This window comes from Nannospalax galili, unplaced genomic scaffold, assembly GCF_000622305.1.
Source record: "Nannospalax galili isolate Female #2095 unplaced genomic scaffold, S.galili_v1.0 scaffold1431, whole genome shotgun sequence".
NCBI lineage: Eukaryota > Metazoa > Chordata > Mammalia > Rodentia > Spalacidae > Nannospalax > Nannospalax galili.
The window spans coordinates 338,570-356,218 of record NW_008329675.1 but is presented as its reverse complement, the minus strand read 5'-3'; the positions used below and the strand labels follow the sequence as shown (position 1 = coordinate 356,218).

The 17,649-nt window shown below is 42.0% G+C and overlaps 1 protein-coding gene across 6 annotated transcripts in view; it reads right to left on the bottom strand.

Annotated features, from left to right (window-relative positions):
* LOC103740521 (zinc finger protein 260-like) overlaps window positions 1-17,649 on the bottom strand; it is a 37,210-nt gene that overhangs the window by 7,504 nt on the left and 12,057 nt on the right. For 2 of the 6 annotated variants that reach the window (XR_003850841.1, XM_008841174.3), the window contains exon 5: window positions 15,586-17,335. Coding sequence is in view for 5 of the 6 variants with exons in the window: in XM_008841174.3 (XP_008839396.1) it covers window positions 15,586-17,335 (1,750 nt within the window). In the remaining variant the exon portion in view is untranslated. Of the gene's footprint in view, window positions 1-4,996; window positions 5,850-11,536; window positions 13,177-15,585; window positions 17,336-17,649 lie in introns of those variants that run through there. The other 4 variants (XM_017800162.2, XM_017800172.2, XM_029567525.1 and 1 more) reach the window with 4 other exon arrangements.

The window sequence follows — 17,649 nt, the reverse complement described above, 5'->3', positions numbered from 1 at the left end:
CCTTTCTTTTACCAGTTCCATCTATTTGAAGGTAATTCAAAGGTCCTGCTTGACCCGGGCTGGCTTCACTTGGAAGCACAGAGGAAATGTTTCCTCTGCATTTGACCTCCCCCGTCTTTGCGGATTGGACACTGGTTCAAGCCCACCTGGTGGGGTCTCCAGGGTCTCCCTGAACAAGAGGACAGGTGATGCACCAGTTACAGGACATTTCGAGAGATGCCCTATAGTCCTCTGAACCTTAGGGCAAGGAACAAAAAATTGTCCCTTTAAATCCCTGTGACCAAATTAGTATAGGCCTCAAAGTATGGTTGTTAAATACCCAAGAAGGTTAGTTACACCAATTTGGTACTTTTAATTACCATGTGCTATGTAGATAAAGCTTGGGCAAAAACCAAACATTCTCAGATAAACCTTGAGTAGGCATATATTTTGTTCTTTAAACTAGTTGACTAAACTATGCCCTTAGAAAGTTTAGGATTATGTGTATATTATTTTTGTCTTATCCTTGATATAACTAACCTGTATAGACCATCGTCACTATCCATTTCCATACCCTCTTAACATCTTTACCTTTCCATTTTCTTTCTTAATAACCATGAGACAGAATAACAAATTTTCCATCTGCTGTGAGATTTTTTTTCCTGGGAATAACCTCTTCTAAGATTTTAATATCAAATCAATGTTTGATTATATTAAAGTTTACTCTGGGGGTCCAATGAACTGAGTCTACTTACAGAGATGACTGAGGGGTTATTGAAATGTATGAGTGACCTGGGGGTGTGCACATTGGAAAGCCTTTACCCAGTACAGACATTGATTTTTCTATAACCTCATGGATTAAGGCTTTTCTTTCTAGCCTTTCCCAGGTTATATACTTTAGTCCTCCCCAAATCCAAGAGACCATGTGTGATTAGGGCAAAATTACATACAGTTGGCTGGGAAGAGTGGCTAGATACTCAGGTGAGGGTCCAATGACCCTGCTTATCCCTCCTTCAATAAAGAACATAACCATCAACAAGTCCAATTGTGATAATCTTTAGCAAGCAGACACAGCTGAAGTCATGAAGATGGCAGTTATTTGGCTCAGGAGAGTGCTGTGGAGCATTATCTTATTAAAAGAACACAGAATCCAAATTACACACAATAAGATAATGTAATAGGTTTATATTACCCATGTACACATTGTGTCATATAAGTTTCCAGGTAAACCTTATAGAAAATATAAAAGTTAAAAAATCTTTTTTTGGGGGGGTGGATCTTTTTGAGACAGGGTCTCCCTGCAGCCCCAGCTGTCCTGGAACTCACTATGTAGACCAGGCTGGCCTTGAACACATAGAGATCTGCCTGCCTCTGCCTCCCGAGTGCTGAGATTAAAGGTGTGCACCACCATGCCCACCCCAAAAAAAATCTTTTAAAACTGCGATGTGTTAGTTACTGACTGAGGAATTTCAGGCCTATTAGTTACTTTTACTATAGATATTAATAACCGCTGATCCTGCCTGTGCAGGACCCATTACATTGGCCCTGATATATTAGGAAGATTAGTCAATTTTTAGTGATGTCTGTCCATGACATTATAATTAGAAGTGAAAAGCAGAGGTACCCAGGGCATGAAGGGGCAAGAACAAAAGCAAACATAGTGCAACTGAGTATCATAGAGAAGTACTCTATTTCATTGAAAAACAGACTTGGAATCACAATGCCAGAAGGGCAGGAATTAGAACCAGTGAGGACGGAATTTTTAGCCTCCCATCCAAGCAGGCTCTTCTTTTTTTTTCCTTTTTCTTCCTCCCACTGTTGTAACTATGTTCTGGTAGCAGCTAGTTTCTTATAAGATTTGGCCCTGGTACAGCAAATTTTCATGAGATTCCCAGATCTAGCCATCATAAAGCGTCAGTTTTCTCTATACCTGGTTAGTATTGGAGGCATATGGCTAAAAACCTTTAAATTTATTTTAAAAACAGACGAATAGGGCCAGCGTGGTGGTGCACGCCTTTAATCCCAGCACTCGGGAGGCAGAGGCAGGTGGATCTCTGTGAGTTCAAGGACAGCCTGGTCTACATAGTGAGTTCCAGGACAGGTAGGGCTGCAGGGAGACCCTGTCTCAAAAAGCCCCGCCCCCCCCAAAACAGACAACTATGTAAAACAGTAAGAATTTAAAATAATTACTCCTGGGGCTGGAGAGATGGCTCAGTGGTTAAGAATACTGACTGTTCTTGCAGAAGACCTGGGTTCGATTCCCAGCACCCACATGGCAGCTAACAACTGTCCATAACTCCAGCTCCAGGGGAGCCGACAGCCACTTCTGTCCTCTGTGGTCATTGCACAGCATGAGTGCACTTACCTACATGTAAGCATAACACTCATACACATAAAATAAAAATAATTAAAAAATAAAAAAAATTACTCCTAGAAATCAGTAACTATATCATATAAAAGATGTCAAAATTCAGATTAATCCCCTTAAAAATAGGTGAATATGTCATGTAAACAATGTCAGAACCTGGAAATAGTTTCCTTTAAAATATGTAAAACAACGTAAAAAGTTTAAATAGCCGCCTTTAATTATACAAGAAAACACAAAATAATTTCCTTGAAATAGGCTTGAACACTGTTAAAATGTAAATTCCCATTGTGGAGATCTGGCTGTTAAAATCTCTTGCTTTTCCCATCAAGAATCTAAGGTGAAAGCCAAAATAAACCTGCAAGAGGATTAGGACATATGATTAAATGCCTGAAGTTCAGGGAACTCCTAGGTACCACAGGTACTGGTAAATTCCTGGGCACTGCCATTTTGAATTATGCCATGTGGTCATTTCAAGATGGCAGCAAGATCACATGGGTCACTATGATTTTGAAAATGTTACTATCTAAGATGGCAACCAAGCTACGTGGCTGACCCCATACTGATGATGTCATCAACCAAAATGGAGACCAGGTCACTCTTGGGAGGCCACTAGCCATAATGGTGACCAGACCACATGGCCACCTTAGCTCAGCCCAATGATAAAATAAGCCCCCATCAGGAAACAAATCCCACGGAATTCATATGTCTCACAGATTAGATGTGGAGAGCAATCCCCACCCCGTCCCCTTTGTTTTTAGAAAGTACCCGTCTAAGTTAGACTTGATATACAGAAGAAATTATCCTCAGACATCGGCCCCCAAATAGAAAAGCAAAGCAAAGGAATCCAAGGTCTCTGACCATGTCTCTCACCATCCATTGTAGTTGTAAATGCAAAGCAATGTCCTCTGTTTTATTTTTGATTTTCAGATACAAGCTGTTGCTTTGACAGCACGGCTCCCCTGAGCCTGGGTTGTGACTCCTTAGACACTAAAATTAAAATCCTTAGACCTAGTTAGGAAAGCAGCCACCTGAGGACCACATGGTCTGAGCAATGCCTAAGAAGAAAACATTCAGGAAAGAAATAGCTTTTAAAACTTCTGTCCAGGAGGCAAGCAGGTAGTTTGTCACAGCTGCAGCCGCCACACCCACTGAAGCCAATTTTCCAGGCAACATTTTGAATCCATATCATGGAATTCCTAAAAGTAATCGCAGCATGCAGCCCAGAGGAGTTTTGGCCATACTCCTCTGGCTCCCTTAGAAGGACACCAGAAGACACAGATCTATCAGATGAAAGCAAGTAACACAGACACAAAACACCCTGACAAAGAAGTCCAAACAAACAAACACAGACATGGGGTAGCCACCTCTAGGAATAAATTCACTCGTTCGCCAAAATCCTGAGGCTCAGAAAAGTCTTCTGCTGTTCCTGGGGGACTGAGTTAAAGGTTGCGTTTGACTCCCTGCCCCCTGCCCCAGATGCCTAGACCCCAAAACACTCACCGATTGGTCCCACGCTAAGTGTGCACGTACCTGGCGTTCAACTTTTGTTCAAATTTGCTGTGTTCACAATCTCGGGCTCCCGTGGGCCTATGAGTCTGCCTGCAGTTAGACTCTTCTCCTTATGTGGGCTTTTCCTGGATTGACCCTTAATTTATCTGATGAAGTCCTGGGCTCTGGCAGGCCTCCAAGTTCAAAATTGGGCTTGCCCCAATCAGGCCTGTCCCAGACCCCAACCCTGAGTCAGGGGTCTCCCTGCATCTCAGTGGGGCCTCCAAAAATGTTACGGAGTTTGGGACTACCAGGAAAGACAACCCAGACTCAAAAAAAAGTTCCAAATCAGCCAAATTAAGCTTTTACAATTTTATTAGAATTTTAAAGAAAAAGAAATCCCCAGGGCAGGCGAGCTGGTAATCTTGGCCTTGAGGAGGTGAAGGGTAGGAAGAAGGAAAGAAAGCCATTGGAGCCTGCCTGGGAGGTCAGACATGTGACTGACTGGCAGCCACACTCCCCGGGAGAAGGAAGCTTTAGAGAAAAAGTAAAGAAATGCGAGATGCTAGGGGCAGCCCTAAGCCTTAAAAAAATCATGTTTAGTAAGAAAGACATGAAGAAGAAAAAGGGCAACTCACAGACTACATGGCTGTAGCTAGGAAGCTCTGCTCCAGATGGTTTCTTAACTGGCCAAACACGGCTATTACAGTTAGCAGAGACGGACGGCCTCAACACTCCTTCCTTTTGTGATTCCTTAACGTTTTTTTATGTCCTCCCTTTAACGGATATTGCTTTGTAAAGGAGGGCTTTGCTTTAGGTAGATATACTGGTTTGATTTTTATTGCTTAGTATTAGGGTTTCAAACCGCAGCAGCCTACCCCCTCTCCAACAGGGTCCCATGGACTTCAGATTTCTCAAGCCTGAAAAAAGGGAACTGAGCTGATAAGCACCTTCATCTTTGAAGTCAAGAGAAGATTTTTCTCCACTGTTTGGCCAACACAGCAGGCTTCCCCTTTGATCTCTAAAGAGAACACGTTTTAACAGTCCTGCTCTCCCACTTCCCCCCACCCAACTTTAAAAAAAAAAACAAACATCTTCCCGCCTTCTGCAGGAAGTAGAAGCTTCCCTTTTTAAAAGACCCCAGCTCATGACCTGGGCAGACATTTTCCCTGCCTGGAAGGGAATCTGTCCCATGTGTTCCTTTGCTAATAAACTCTGTTTTCTCCTGATCAGCCCTATTCATCATACAGCTTTTTATCAGTTAGTCCAGCTTGTATTGGTTTTATTCTTTTAACAGGGAGCCATTTGTCCTGTAATACTGATACTAAGTCCATTCCTATTATGGACATAGGGATGGTTGTTGATATTATTGCCTACATATTTAATGAGCTTCTATCCTCTAAAAGTAAAGAAATTTCTGTTATGGGTGTATTCTTTGACCAGTAATGCCTTCAATTTCAACCATAGGTTGAAACCATTTAAAATGGTTATTTGGTTTCCTGTTGTCTATTACAACCTTTACATATACAGTGGTTTCAGGCACAAAGGAATTACAATATATACAAAGTTTATGTAAGAGCTGTTATTGTTTTGCACCCAAGGAGCTTGAAATTGCCACAGGGGGTCGATCCATTTTTTGGATTTGAATTCCCTTGCCATTCTCTAGAAGGTGCTGGGATCACAAGCTGCATGTTGACTTTAGGAATGTGAAGTTCTTGGAACATTTTCTCTGTGTCCACACCAGAATCATCTTCCACACCCCATATACAGGGGGCTGTATGAAGCCCCACAAGAAGCTGACCCAGGCCATCCAGAAAGCCACGGAGTGTGGGCTCCTCAGTCACTACATTCCCCAGGTTGAACCCCACAACCTTGACTTCAGCACATCTCATGGAGCTGTGAGTGCTACTCCAACAGCACTCACCTTGGTGTCAGGTGGTACGTGTCGTACAAATGGCAGCAGCCACCAGAATGAGAACTGTCCTGTCTTCACTGATTCCATCATGGAAATCTCCTACAAGAAAGTTGCCCCAGCCTGAGTTGATGCCTGAGGTTCCTCCCACACCACCAGCAGAAACCGCCACTGAGCAGACCAGCCCCCAGAGTGCTTACAACTTGTGAAATATTCAGAAAGTCTAGGAGGAAATGCCTAGGCTTATGTGATAGCTGTGCTCTGAAAAGGTGAGTCTGTTTGTGACTAGTGGCAGACCCAAGAAGGAAATGATTGCTGATGAAGGGAAAATACATTTGAGGCTGAAGAGTACAGTACAGCTGCATATGGGAAGCAGATCAGGGAGAGTTTCAACTGCATGTGAGAAACTGACCTTGGAGACAGGTTCATGTGCATATGAGAAACTGACCTTGGAAAAGGTTCAGATGCATGTGGGAAACTCAGGATCTGTGTATGCACTTGATATTCCAATACCCCTCCATAACACTAGCCATTGTAGCCAATACCCCTCCATAACACTAGCCATTGTAGCATGCTCTTATACCCCAGAACTTCAAAGATGATGAGATGAGGATCCCTGGTGAGTCAGTACATTCAAATTAGAAAACTTTAAGTTCAGTGAGAGGTGGGAGGTGATTCACGACATCATATCTAACCAATACTAGAAAGCATGTGTCAGGGAAAGCACCATAGGTATAAAAATTATAACCAGTTATTCAAGCTTCAGGCAGATCTAAAAGTGCCACAGAAAATCCAATAGAAAAAAATCCTGTGAATGTAAAGGATGGGTGAAGACACTATACCTGAATTCAGACCACAGAAGGAATCAGATGTCTCACACATGTAAGAAAGCTTCAACTATAAATCAGCTTTCATTCCATGTCAAAGGCTTCACAGAGTGGAGATAACCTGTGAGCAAGAAGAATGCAGGAATACTTCCTCCTTCAATTCACAACTCACACTATGTGAGCGTACTGGTGCTGGTGAGAAGCTGTATGAGTATAGAGAATGTGGGGGTGTTTTCTAGAACTCACAATTCAACATCAGTCTGTTCATGCAGGGTAGTCCCATGAATGTTTAGGAAACATTTCCCCCATTTTAGTGGGAAACCTTTCTACAGCAAGTCAAATCTTGGTTAACAAGAGAACATATTCATATGAGAAGCCTTCTGAATGTTCAGAATGTGAAAAAGCTCATTCCTGCAATGAAAACATCACTGAACATCACATAACTCATGAAGTTTAGAGGCCTTCTGAATAAAAACACTGCAAAATCTTCCACGGCAAATCCAAGGTCAGATAACCCACAGGTTAGAAAGAAACACTATCAATGCTGTAGCACCAAATTCTCCCCTGGAAGACTCTCATGTGCTCTCTGGGATCCTAGGGCCATGCAGTCCTAAAGACAACTGACAATATGCATTCCATTTGGGTTTTTGTATAAAGTTTATAAAGTTTGAAGGAAAGTTACTTACAAAGGCATACACCCATGGACTCTTTTTCCCCTACATCTCGGCTAGGCTTTTGAGATCCACCGCACGCCAGTGGTGAGCCAGCAACCGTGTTCCCCACCAAGATGGTGACTTTTCGATTCTTCCTGGATTCCTCAGCATCTGTCCTTAGACCCTCCCCCTCATGCAATTTAAGCTGATGGATTTCGTGGGAGAAGTGACTGTCTCCCCCTCTAAGTCTCTTGGAGTTCAGTTCTAGTTCTCTTGGAGGACACACCTACCCAATAAACGTATAGAATGCGTGAGTCTTCTGTAGGAAGCCTGACCTCACTGTGCATCAAACAACTCAAAGAGGTGGTAAGTCCTATGAATGTAACTGGTGTGGAAAAGCATTCTGTCAAATGTCTAATCTCCGGGTGCATCAAAGAACTCACACAGGTGAGAAGCCACATGAATGTAAACAATGTGGGAAATCCTTCAACCACAAGTGTGCTCTCAGGGTACATCAAAGAACTCATACAAGAGAACCTCTATGAATGTAAACAATGTGGAAAAGCCTTCTCCAATAAATCTCAACTCCCTGTGGATCAAAGAACTCACACGGGTATAAACAGTATGGAAAACCTTTCTTGCAAATGTTTCAGGAAACATCAAAGAACTCATACCCATAAGAGCCCTATGAATGTAAACAATATGGAAAATCTTTCTGGCACAAGTCTAATAAGAAGATGCATCCTACAACTCATACAGGAGAGAAAAATTATGAATGTAGTGTGGAAACAGTATGGAAAAACCTTCTGCCAACTGTCTGCTCTCACATTGCATCAAAGATCTCATACAGGTGAGACACTCTATCAATACACAAATGGATGTTCTATTTGCTTTTTGATTGCTGTGACAAACACTCTGACCAATACCAATTTGGGGAAGAAAAGTTTATCTTATCTTACATCTCCCATCATTGAGGGAGCCTAAGGTAGGAACTCAGGGTAGGAACCTGGAGCTCTGCAGAGTTGAAACACAGGCCATGGTGGAAAGCTGCTTACTGGCTTGGTCCCCTGGTCCATGCTCAACTTCCTTTCTTATACAATATAGGACCACCTGCCAAGGGGTGGCACCACCAACTGTGAGTTGGGCCTCCCACATCACTCAACAATCAAGAAAATGCCCCACAGGCATGGCCACAGGCCAGTTCAATGGAGGCAGTTCCCCAGTTGAGGGTCCCTTTACCCAGGTGTATAAAGTTGACAACTAAAGCCATCCAGCATAGTGGGGGAAATGTTTTCTCCCACTGCCATAGGGATCTCCTTAGATATGAAACAACTCAGAAGTCAGGAACCACAAAGATGTACAGGTTGTATGAATTCCTTCTACAGCAAGTCTGAGCTCAGCATGCATAAAGGAACTCATACAGATCAGAAGCCCCAGAAGTGTAAACTGTGTAAAAGAAACAAACAAAAAACCCAAAACCCAAAAAATTTCTGCTTGATGTCTGATCTTGGCACTTGACAGAACTCTTAGAGGGAGAAGCCTGATCAACGTACAAAGTGGCAAGGCTTTTGCCAGCATGTGATCTCTCTTTGGATAGCTTAGGACTCCAAAAGAACGTACAACATGTAGGAAAGCCTTCAACAGAGTCTGAGATCACTGTGCATCAAAGTATTTATACATGAATGTAAACCCTGAGAAAACGCACCTACACAACCATGAGCATGAGAGGAGCAACTGAGAAACTTTGCCATTGAGTATGATGTGGAAAATCCTTCTGCCACAAGTCTAAAAACACTGTGACTTAGAACTCACACAGTTAAGAAGGCCTATGAATATAAACAATGTGGAAAAGCCTACCAAGTGTCTATACTCAGGGTGACTCAAAGCACTCATACAGTTGACATGTCCTATGAATGTGAATGATGCAAAAAAAAAAACCCATTATAGAAAGTCTCAACTCCCTCAACATCAGATAAGTCATATAGATTAGAATCCATTGAATTCAGAAAAGGTTTCTCCCACAGTCACCTCTCATTAAACATAACAGAACGCATACAATTAAGAAGCCTTATACATGTGTACTATGCAAGGAAGCTTTCTCCAAGCCACACCTCATCGCCAATAAGAGCCCAGGAGAGAATCCATATGAACCTGTTGCAGGAAGTCTTTCTCCTGAAAGGCATAACCCACTCACCATCATGGTTTACACCATGAGATTACATGTAAAAATTCAGACAGTGACTAATGAATGTAAAGGAAGTAGGAAAATTTTGTCCTGTATGTTTGACCTGACTTAACACTGTTGAATACTTAAGAGGTGTGAAACACCAGTGTGAAAGATTGCTGGACAACTTTGTAATGCAGTGTTCTTGCCACACACACAAGGCAAGCAGGCAAACACTATGAAATTATGAAGTTTAGGAAAGCTTTGTCATACTTTCACTTGACAGCAGTATGCAAGTAGGTGAGCAATACTGTTAATGTGAAGAATACAGGAAAGCTCTCTACCATGAAGTACCATCACTACTCTTCTGAAATGTCAAATTGGAGAGGACAGCTGTGAAATTAATGAAAACCCAGTTTGAAAGACAATCAAGGCCACTTCTTTACATATAACATATGGATGAGATAACAAGTACTGGAAACCATTTCATGGGGTATATTAACATAGGATTTCACTCCTAGACTGTATGTGCTCTAATGTTGGAGGTTAACTGAGACTCAAAGCTTTAAGGGATAGCTTGAGCAGTGTGGCAAAATATCATGTAAGAAAAAAAGGAATATATTTTAAATATATTTTTAAATTATGGAAGTCAATAATATAAAAGGTGCCAAAACCTTTCAACTGAAACTAAACGGGAATCAAAGGTGCCTACATGGAGGACTACAATCTATGGGTGCTGGTTGTTTTATGAGACTCCACCAGATTGGCCTGGGGGCATGTCTGTTGGCCGTTTTCTGGACTGCCAATTGAGTGAGAGGGTCTAAAACACTGTGGACAGTACCATACCTTAGCAGGTGTGCCAAGACTTTATAAACAAAGTAACTGAACATGATCATGGGAACAAGACAGTAAACAGGTTTTCTTCCTGGTTCCTCCTTCTGCTGGTTCAGGTCTTGCCCTGTCTTCCCTCATTGTGAATACTTACCTGGAATTGCAAAATGAAATAAACCCTTTGCTTCCCAAGTTTTTTCCAGTCATAGTATTTTTATCACAGCAAAAGCAATTAAGCCAGGACAGAAATGGATGCTAGGAGCAGGGTATTTCCCTCGTGGACCTGACTGTGCTTTGGAGGAAGATTGTTCATGCATTGGGAACTTCGGGGTAGAAAAGCACTTTACTGTTTATTGTGCTATTCTGTGGGACTTATGGAAGATGAATGTTGACAGAAATGTAGATACTGGAAGCCTGGTTTCTGGTTTCAGATAGAAGAAAAGATCGTATGAGGATCATCTGTGTGATACATTTGAATTAAGAATTTGTGGAAATTAAAACTTTGCTTTACTAGGACAATGGATGCAGGTCAGCAGGGGCTAAAAAAAAATCAACTGTGATTTACCAGATATCAGCATCATTGAGGTAATATAGTGTAGGAAAGTCTTCCTCAGGGTTAGTACACAAAAGCTGTGGTGGTGGTATGGGGGGCGGGAGACATCATGCTGGCAGCAGAACTTGGCAAGTGATGTGGAAAATTTTCCTAGATGGTACTTGTTTTGGCATCATGAAAGGTTCAGTATTGAGGGGGTCATGAAGAGAACAACTGAGTCCTAGCATGATATGTCAGAGTTCGATTCTCTACCAAGAGAGGCCCTGTAGACTCCCAAGTATTACGAATAGATGCTTCAAGATACAATTGACTATTAGTTCACCACAGTAAGCACTGTGTCCAAGAATTGAAGAAACATATTCCCCACCATGTTTTTTCAAAAAACTATGACTAAGCCGGGCGTGGTGGTGCACACCTTTAATCCCAGCACTTGGGAGGCAGAGGCAGGCAGATCGCTGTGAGTTCAAGGCCAGCCTGGTCTACATAGTGAGTTCCAGGACAGCTGGGGCTACAGGAAGACCATCTCAAAAAGATAAAAAAAAAAAAAAACAAAAAACCCACTATGACTAATGAATACGCATTCTTTATATTATACAGTGTATTTTCATATTTAATTTTTTTTGTCTTTTTTTGAGACAGGGTCTCCCTGAGGCCCTAGCTGGCCTGGAACTCACTATGTAGACCAGGCTGGCATTGAACTCAGAGATCTGCCTGCCTCTGCCTCCCGAGTGCTGAGATTAAAAGTGTGTGCCACCACACCCGACATATTTTCATGTCTGTAATAAATTGATAGAGTTATTCCTGAAGAAAGAAGGACAGAAGCTGGTAAATGGAACTCCTTGGAGTACAATAGGTGGATGACATTAAATAAGTTGCAGATGATGCATTCAATAGATACCAGTAAAGTTTCCAAAGGTTAAGGAAGTTAGAAAAAAAAAAAAAAAGGCATGATTAGAACCCCAAATGGACATGATCATATCAGAAATATTCAGTTTGTCAAAAATAGAAGCCAACAGAGGCAGGCAGATCTCTATGATATCAAGTCCAGACTGGTCTATACAGGTCAGTTGAGGCTACAGAGAGATCTTGTCACAAACAGCACAAAAAATATAAGGCATGGAATCATTAAGTTTTATATGAAACATTCTAACATATAATGGAGAAGTATGAGAACAAAATCAGATACTTAGTTCTGCAATGTTAAAAATAAGGAAAAAATGGAATGACATATTTCCAGTCCCAAAAGTAACTATCAGAGCTGCTATACCCAGCAAAGATTTCTCTTAAAACTGATACTACAGCATTTCAGTACAAACACAATCTCAGTCAATTCATGACAAGTAAGCCAGCCTTGAACAGAATACTTAAATAGTTTACACAGAGGAAGAAGAAAGATACCCTCACTAAAATACAGGAAAGAATGCACTACATGGCAGGAATATATGAGCAAGGAGAGCATTAACACACAATGATGGTGCGTTTCAAAGAACTGGAAAGAGAAACAATCCAGAATGAATAGCAGACCACCTATTTACCACAAAGAGTCATGGTAAGTATCCCTTCTGTTTCAAATGTGAGTTTATTAAGAATACAGCCAGTAGGCACAAAAGATACAAACAGAAAAAGATCATACAACATATAATCAGACACACCATCCAGCATAAACTAAGGAAGCCCCAACAATCAAAACTGGTCAGTTGAAGCCTCTGAGCAAAAGAGGGTCCCAGGAAGGTTTTCTGTGTGAGACTATACTTTGAATGCCCACCACAGGCATTTTTGTATCATGAAATAGCAATAGCTGAGTCTTTTGCTCTGGGACCGATTTACCTCCCTACTGTGCACAATTACACAGTATTTTAACTTTACTCTGCTTCTGTTTAGCTTTCTCCTTCTCTTGGCCTGGGGTGGAGGGATGAGTCCATCCCCAGACACAGGGTCTTAGAAGACACTGTAACATACTTGTGCCTCAAGTGCATTTGATAACCTTACTTCCAGAGCCAGCTTCTGAGTGAGCTTAAACAGCACATGACACTTTACCAATGTTATACCTCTGCCAATAACTTAAATGCAAAGGTATTCAATTCACCAACTAAAAGACAAACTAATTGACTGGATTAAAAAAAAAAAAAAGATCAACCTATCTTCTGCTTTTAGAAACATACCTCCCTGGCAGAAATATCCCAGTACTGAAAATCAGAGGATGAAAACCAGCTAATGAAGAAAACGGGAAGAGACTTCAAAACTAATCCTAAGAGATAAAGGAGGGAAGGACCCATTCATCGAGAACATGTAACTGTAAATATTTATGGACTGAAAGCTACATACCCTGTAGTGGCTGGAATGGAGTCTCTCTCATAGGCTCATGTACTTGAACATTGTTCCCCAGCTGGTGGCACTGCTACTGTTTGGTGAAATTAGGGAATATTTAGGAGGTAGAAACTTGCTGGAGGAAGTGAATTACTGTGGGTAGACTTTATTCCCTGGCTTGTTTCCTCTGTGAACATGAAATACGATCAGCCATTTTTCTGCTTTTGTTGCCAGACCTTCCCCACTACGATGGAGTCTACCTCTGTGTAACTGTGCAGTCATAAAGTGTTGTCTCAAGTCATATTTGCTCCTTCTTTATGTCTATTGCTCAGTTCATGAACTATATAATGGCGCCCCCCCCCCCCCCCCCGCCAGTGGTGGTCACTGTGGGGTTGAAGAACATCTCTAGGAGGTAGGTCCACATGGAATTCTAGATGCTAAGCCTCTGGTGCATGCTCCCTTTTCCCACTGGTCTTAGATTCCAAGTTCAGTAATTGAGAAACACAAGTGAACTGCCAAACCCTAAACTCAAGGACAGAGCTCCCTTCTGAGTGCTCACAAACTCAGTTCAGTAAGAGTTTCAGTTATGTGCCTGTGTCTATGTGTACTGTAAGAACTGGGCAGACAGATCCTTTCAGGTGAATCTTTCTGCCTAAGAGGGACAGTGGGTGAGGAAAAAAAAAAACAAAAAAACTAGCCAGGAGCAGTAGTGCATGCCTTTAACCCCAGCACTCCAGAGGCAGAGGCAGGCAGATCTCTGTGCTTTCCAGGACAGCTGGGGCTATAGGGAGACCCTGCCTCAAAAAAACAGAAAAAAAAAAAAAAAAAAAAGAAAAACCTGCTGAAAATGGTAGTGCACACCTGTCACCCGAAAGTCACTAACAGCCTGCCTCAAGATACTATGGAGGTGGCTATGTAATAGAGATCTTCCCTGGCATGTACAAGGGTCTGGATTCAGCCACAGCATCACACAAACAGAGGAAGGGAAGAATGAGTGGTGAAAGCAACAGAGAGGAGAACAGAGAGGCTGAGAATAAAAAGCAGGTCATTCCTCTGCAGTTATTTGACATCATGGACGGGAGACAAGGAATCTCCCAGTATACACATTGCTGAATTATTGACTGTGCTTCCCTTAAAATAAGACAAAATGTGAGGAGAAATGGCACTTGAGTAACAGGGAAGTAACTATGGGGGTATTTCAGGAACAGTGGAGCCCACTTTTTAGGTCTAGAGTGCAGTGCAGTTTTGTGCATTCTGCTTGAGTGCATCTTCAGAGGCCTAGGAGGATCTTGAAGGCAGTCAAAACACAGTGACTGGCAGAGACTTGTGTGCATGGAAGATCACTCCTGTTGTGATGGGAAGTGAAATTTCCAAAGGACTGGGGAGAAAACTCAATGGTAAAGCATGGAAATTTGGGAGGGGAAAGGGTGTCTGGAGCAAGGAAATGAAGCAGTGTTTAGTGATGGAAACCAGAACCTTGAGGTCCTCACACTGGGGAAGAACGACCTAGAGCATCAAAGACTGAGCCCTCTAGAATTTATGTCGTATCTGGGTGTAAGGAGGAGCCCCGCTGTATCAGAACAGGCTATTTCAGAATGCTTGTGTCTCCTTGGATCAATAGTCAGATTAACAGACTTACTTACTGCTGTCCTGTCATCACAGCATTCTGCCTTCATTGTTGGTCTGAGGCCCATGACCAGCTCTCACTTTTACACCTATTTCTCCCCCCTTGGAAACATCATCTCACTATGTACTCTTGGTCTGTCATAACATCTAATCTAAATTCCTGTTCAGCAGTAAAGAAATTTTAGAATATATGCTTCTGGGCACACACGATTAAGATAAATGGGTAAATGTCTCAGAGGGCAAAAATCAGCATGATAGACAAGGAAAAGTAAGGGGATGTGGGAAGAGAAGGGAGCTTCTCATCCTACTTGAAGTCTCTCAAATCTAAAAAGACAAAAATTCCACCACTGCTATACTGAGACATTACTCGCTTTAAAAAATATTGTTATTTTTATTATTATTTTATGTGTAAGTGTATTGCCTATATGTATGTAAGTGCACCTGTATCATGTGATGTCCACGGAGGTCAGAAGAGGGTTTCAGATCTCCTAGAAATGTCACAGAGGGTTGTTAGCCATGAGGAGGGTGATGAGAATTCAATCTGGGTCCTCTGCAAGAGCAGCTAGTGCTCTTAACCACTGAGCCATCTCTCCAGCACTGACAATATATATATATATATTTTGTCTTTTTGAGACAGGGTCTCCCTGTAGCCCCAGCTGTCCTGGAACTATGTAGACCAGGCTGGCCTCGAACTCAGAGATCTGCCTGCCTCTGCCTCCCAAGTGCTGGGATTAAAGGTGTGGGCCACCATGCCTGGTTACATGCCTGTAACCCTTAACCCTGAACTTCTATGTAGATCAGGCTAGCCTAAAATGCACAGAGATCTGCCTGCTAGGCTTAAAGCCTTGCATCACCATACACTCATAGGGCTTCTAACCTTTATGAGTTCTTTGATGCACAGCGAGTTGAGACTTGGAGCAGAAGGCTTTCCCACACTGTTTACACTCATAGGGCTTCTCCCCTGTATGAGTTCTTTGATGCGCAGAGACCTCATACTTTCTGAAGAAAGCTTTTCCACATTGCTTACATTCATACGGCTTCTCCCCTGAATGAGATCTTTGATGCAAACTGAGTTTATGCTTGTAGAAGAAGGCTTTTCCACATTGCTCACATTCATACGGCTTCTCACCTATATGAGTTCTTTGATGCACAGTGAGGCTAGACTTGAAGTAAAAGGCTTTTCCACATTGCTCACATTCATAGGGCTTCTCACCTGTATGAGTTCTTTGATGATAAGTGAGCTGAGACTTCACGGGGAAGGCTTTTCCACACTGTTTACACTCATAGAGCTCCCCTGTATGAGTTCTTTGATGCACAGTGAGTTGAGACTTGGTGCAGAAGGCTTTCCCACACTGTTTACATTCATAGGGCTTCTCCCCTGTATGAGTTCTTTGATGCACAGTGAGTTTATTCTTGTAGAGAAAAGCTTTTCCACACTGCTCACATTTATGGAGCTTCTCCCCCGTATGAGTTCTTTGATGATCAGTGAGCTCATACTTCCTGAAGAAGGCTTTCTCACACTGTTCACATTTATGGGGCTTCTTCCCCGTATGAGTTCTTTGATGCACAGTGAGTTGAGACTTGGTGCAGAAGGCTTTTCCACATTGTTCACAATCATAGGGCTTCTCGCCTGTATGAGATTTTTGGTGCATCCAGAGAGAAGACTTTTGGGAGTATACTTTTCCACACTGTTTACATTCATAGGGCTTCTCCCCTGTATGAGTGCTTTGATGCACAGTGAGTTTATTCTTGTAGAGAAAAGCTTTTCCACACTGTTTACATTCATAGGGCTTCTTCTCTGTGTGAGTTCTTTGATGATCAGTGAGCTTACACTTTATGGAGAAGGCTTTGCCACACTGCTCACATTCATAGGGCTTCTCACCTGTATGAGTTCTTTGATGCATCCAGAGAGAATACTTTTGGGAGTATACTTTTCCACACTGTTTACATTCATAGGGCTTCTCCCCTGTATGAGTTCTTTGATGCACAATGAGTTTATTCTTGTAGAAAAAAGCTTTTCCACACTGCTCACATTTATGGAGCTTCTCCCCTGTATGAGTTCTTTGATGAACAGTAAGATGATACTTCACGTAGAAGGCTTTTCCACACTGCTCACATTCATAGGGTTTTTCTCCTGAATGAGTTCTTTGATGCAAAATGAGTTTATCCTTGTAGAAGAAAGCTTTTCCACACTGCTCACATTCATAGGGCTTTTCTCCTGAATGAGTTCTTTGATGCAAAATGAGTCTATTCTTGTAGGGGAAAGCTTTTCCACACTGCTCACATTTATGGGGCTTCTTTTCCGTGTAAGTTCTTTGATGCATACCAAGATGATACTTCACGGAGAAGGCTTTTCCACACTGCTCATATTCATAGGGCTTCACAGATGTATGATGTTTCCAACATACACTGATTTTTGACTTGAAGGAGAAGAAATTACTGTGTTCTTTCTTCTCAGAGGGTATCGCTTCTCTATGAAGCCTCTGACATTGATTGAAAGCCAATTTATAACTGAAACCTTTCTTATGTATGTTAGACATCTGATCACTGCTGTGTGATGACTTCACACATCTTGTACCTTTATAAGATTTTCTCTGTTGAATTATCTGTTGCATTTTTAGATCTGCCTGGAGATAGAATAATTGGTTATTTTTCTTAGAGCTATGGGGCTTTTCTTGACATGTATTTTCTGGTATTGGTTAAGTACAATATTCTTCATAACTCTCCACATCTCACTAAGCCTGAGGATTGCCAATAAGGATGGAATGCCTCATCAGCACTTCTCCATCTTCCCACTAGTCGGGTAAAGCTGCATGCTAAAATGGCTAGTCCCATACACAGGAGCAGTGAACTCAAACACATCTTCACTGTTCCATGTCAACCACTTTTCCTGATTAACCCATCTTTACTCTCCAGCTATCAGTTAAACTCTGGAGGAAAC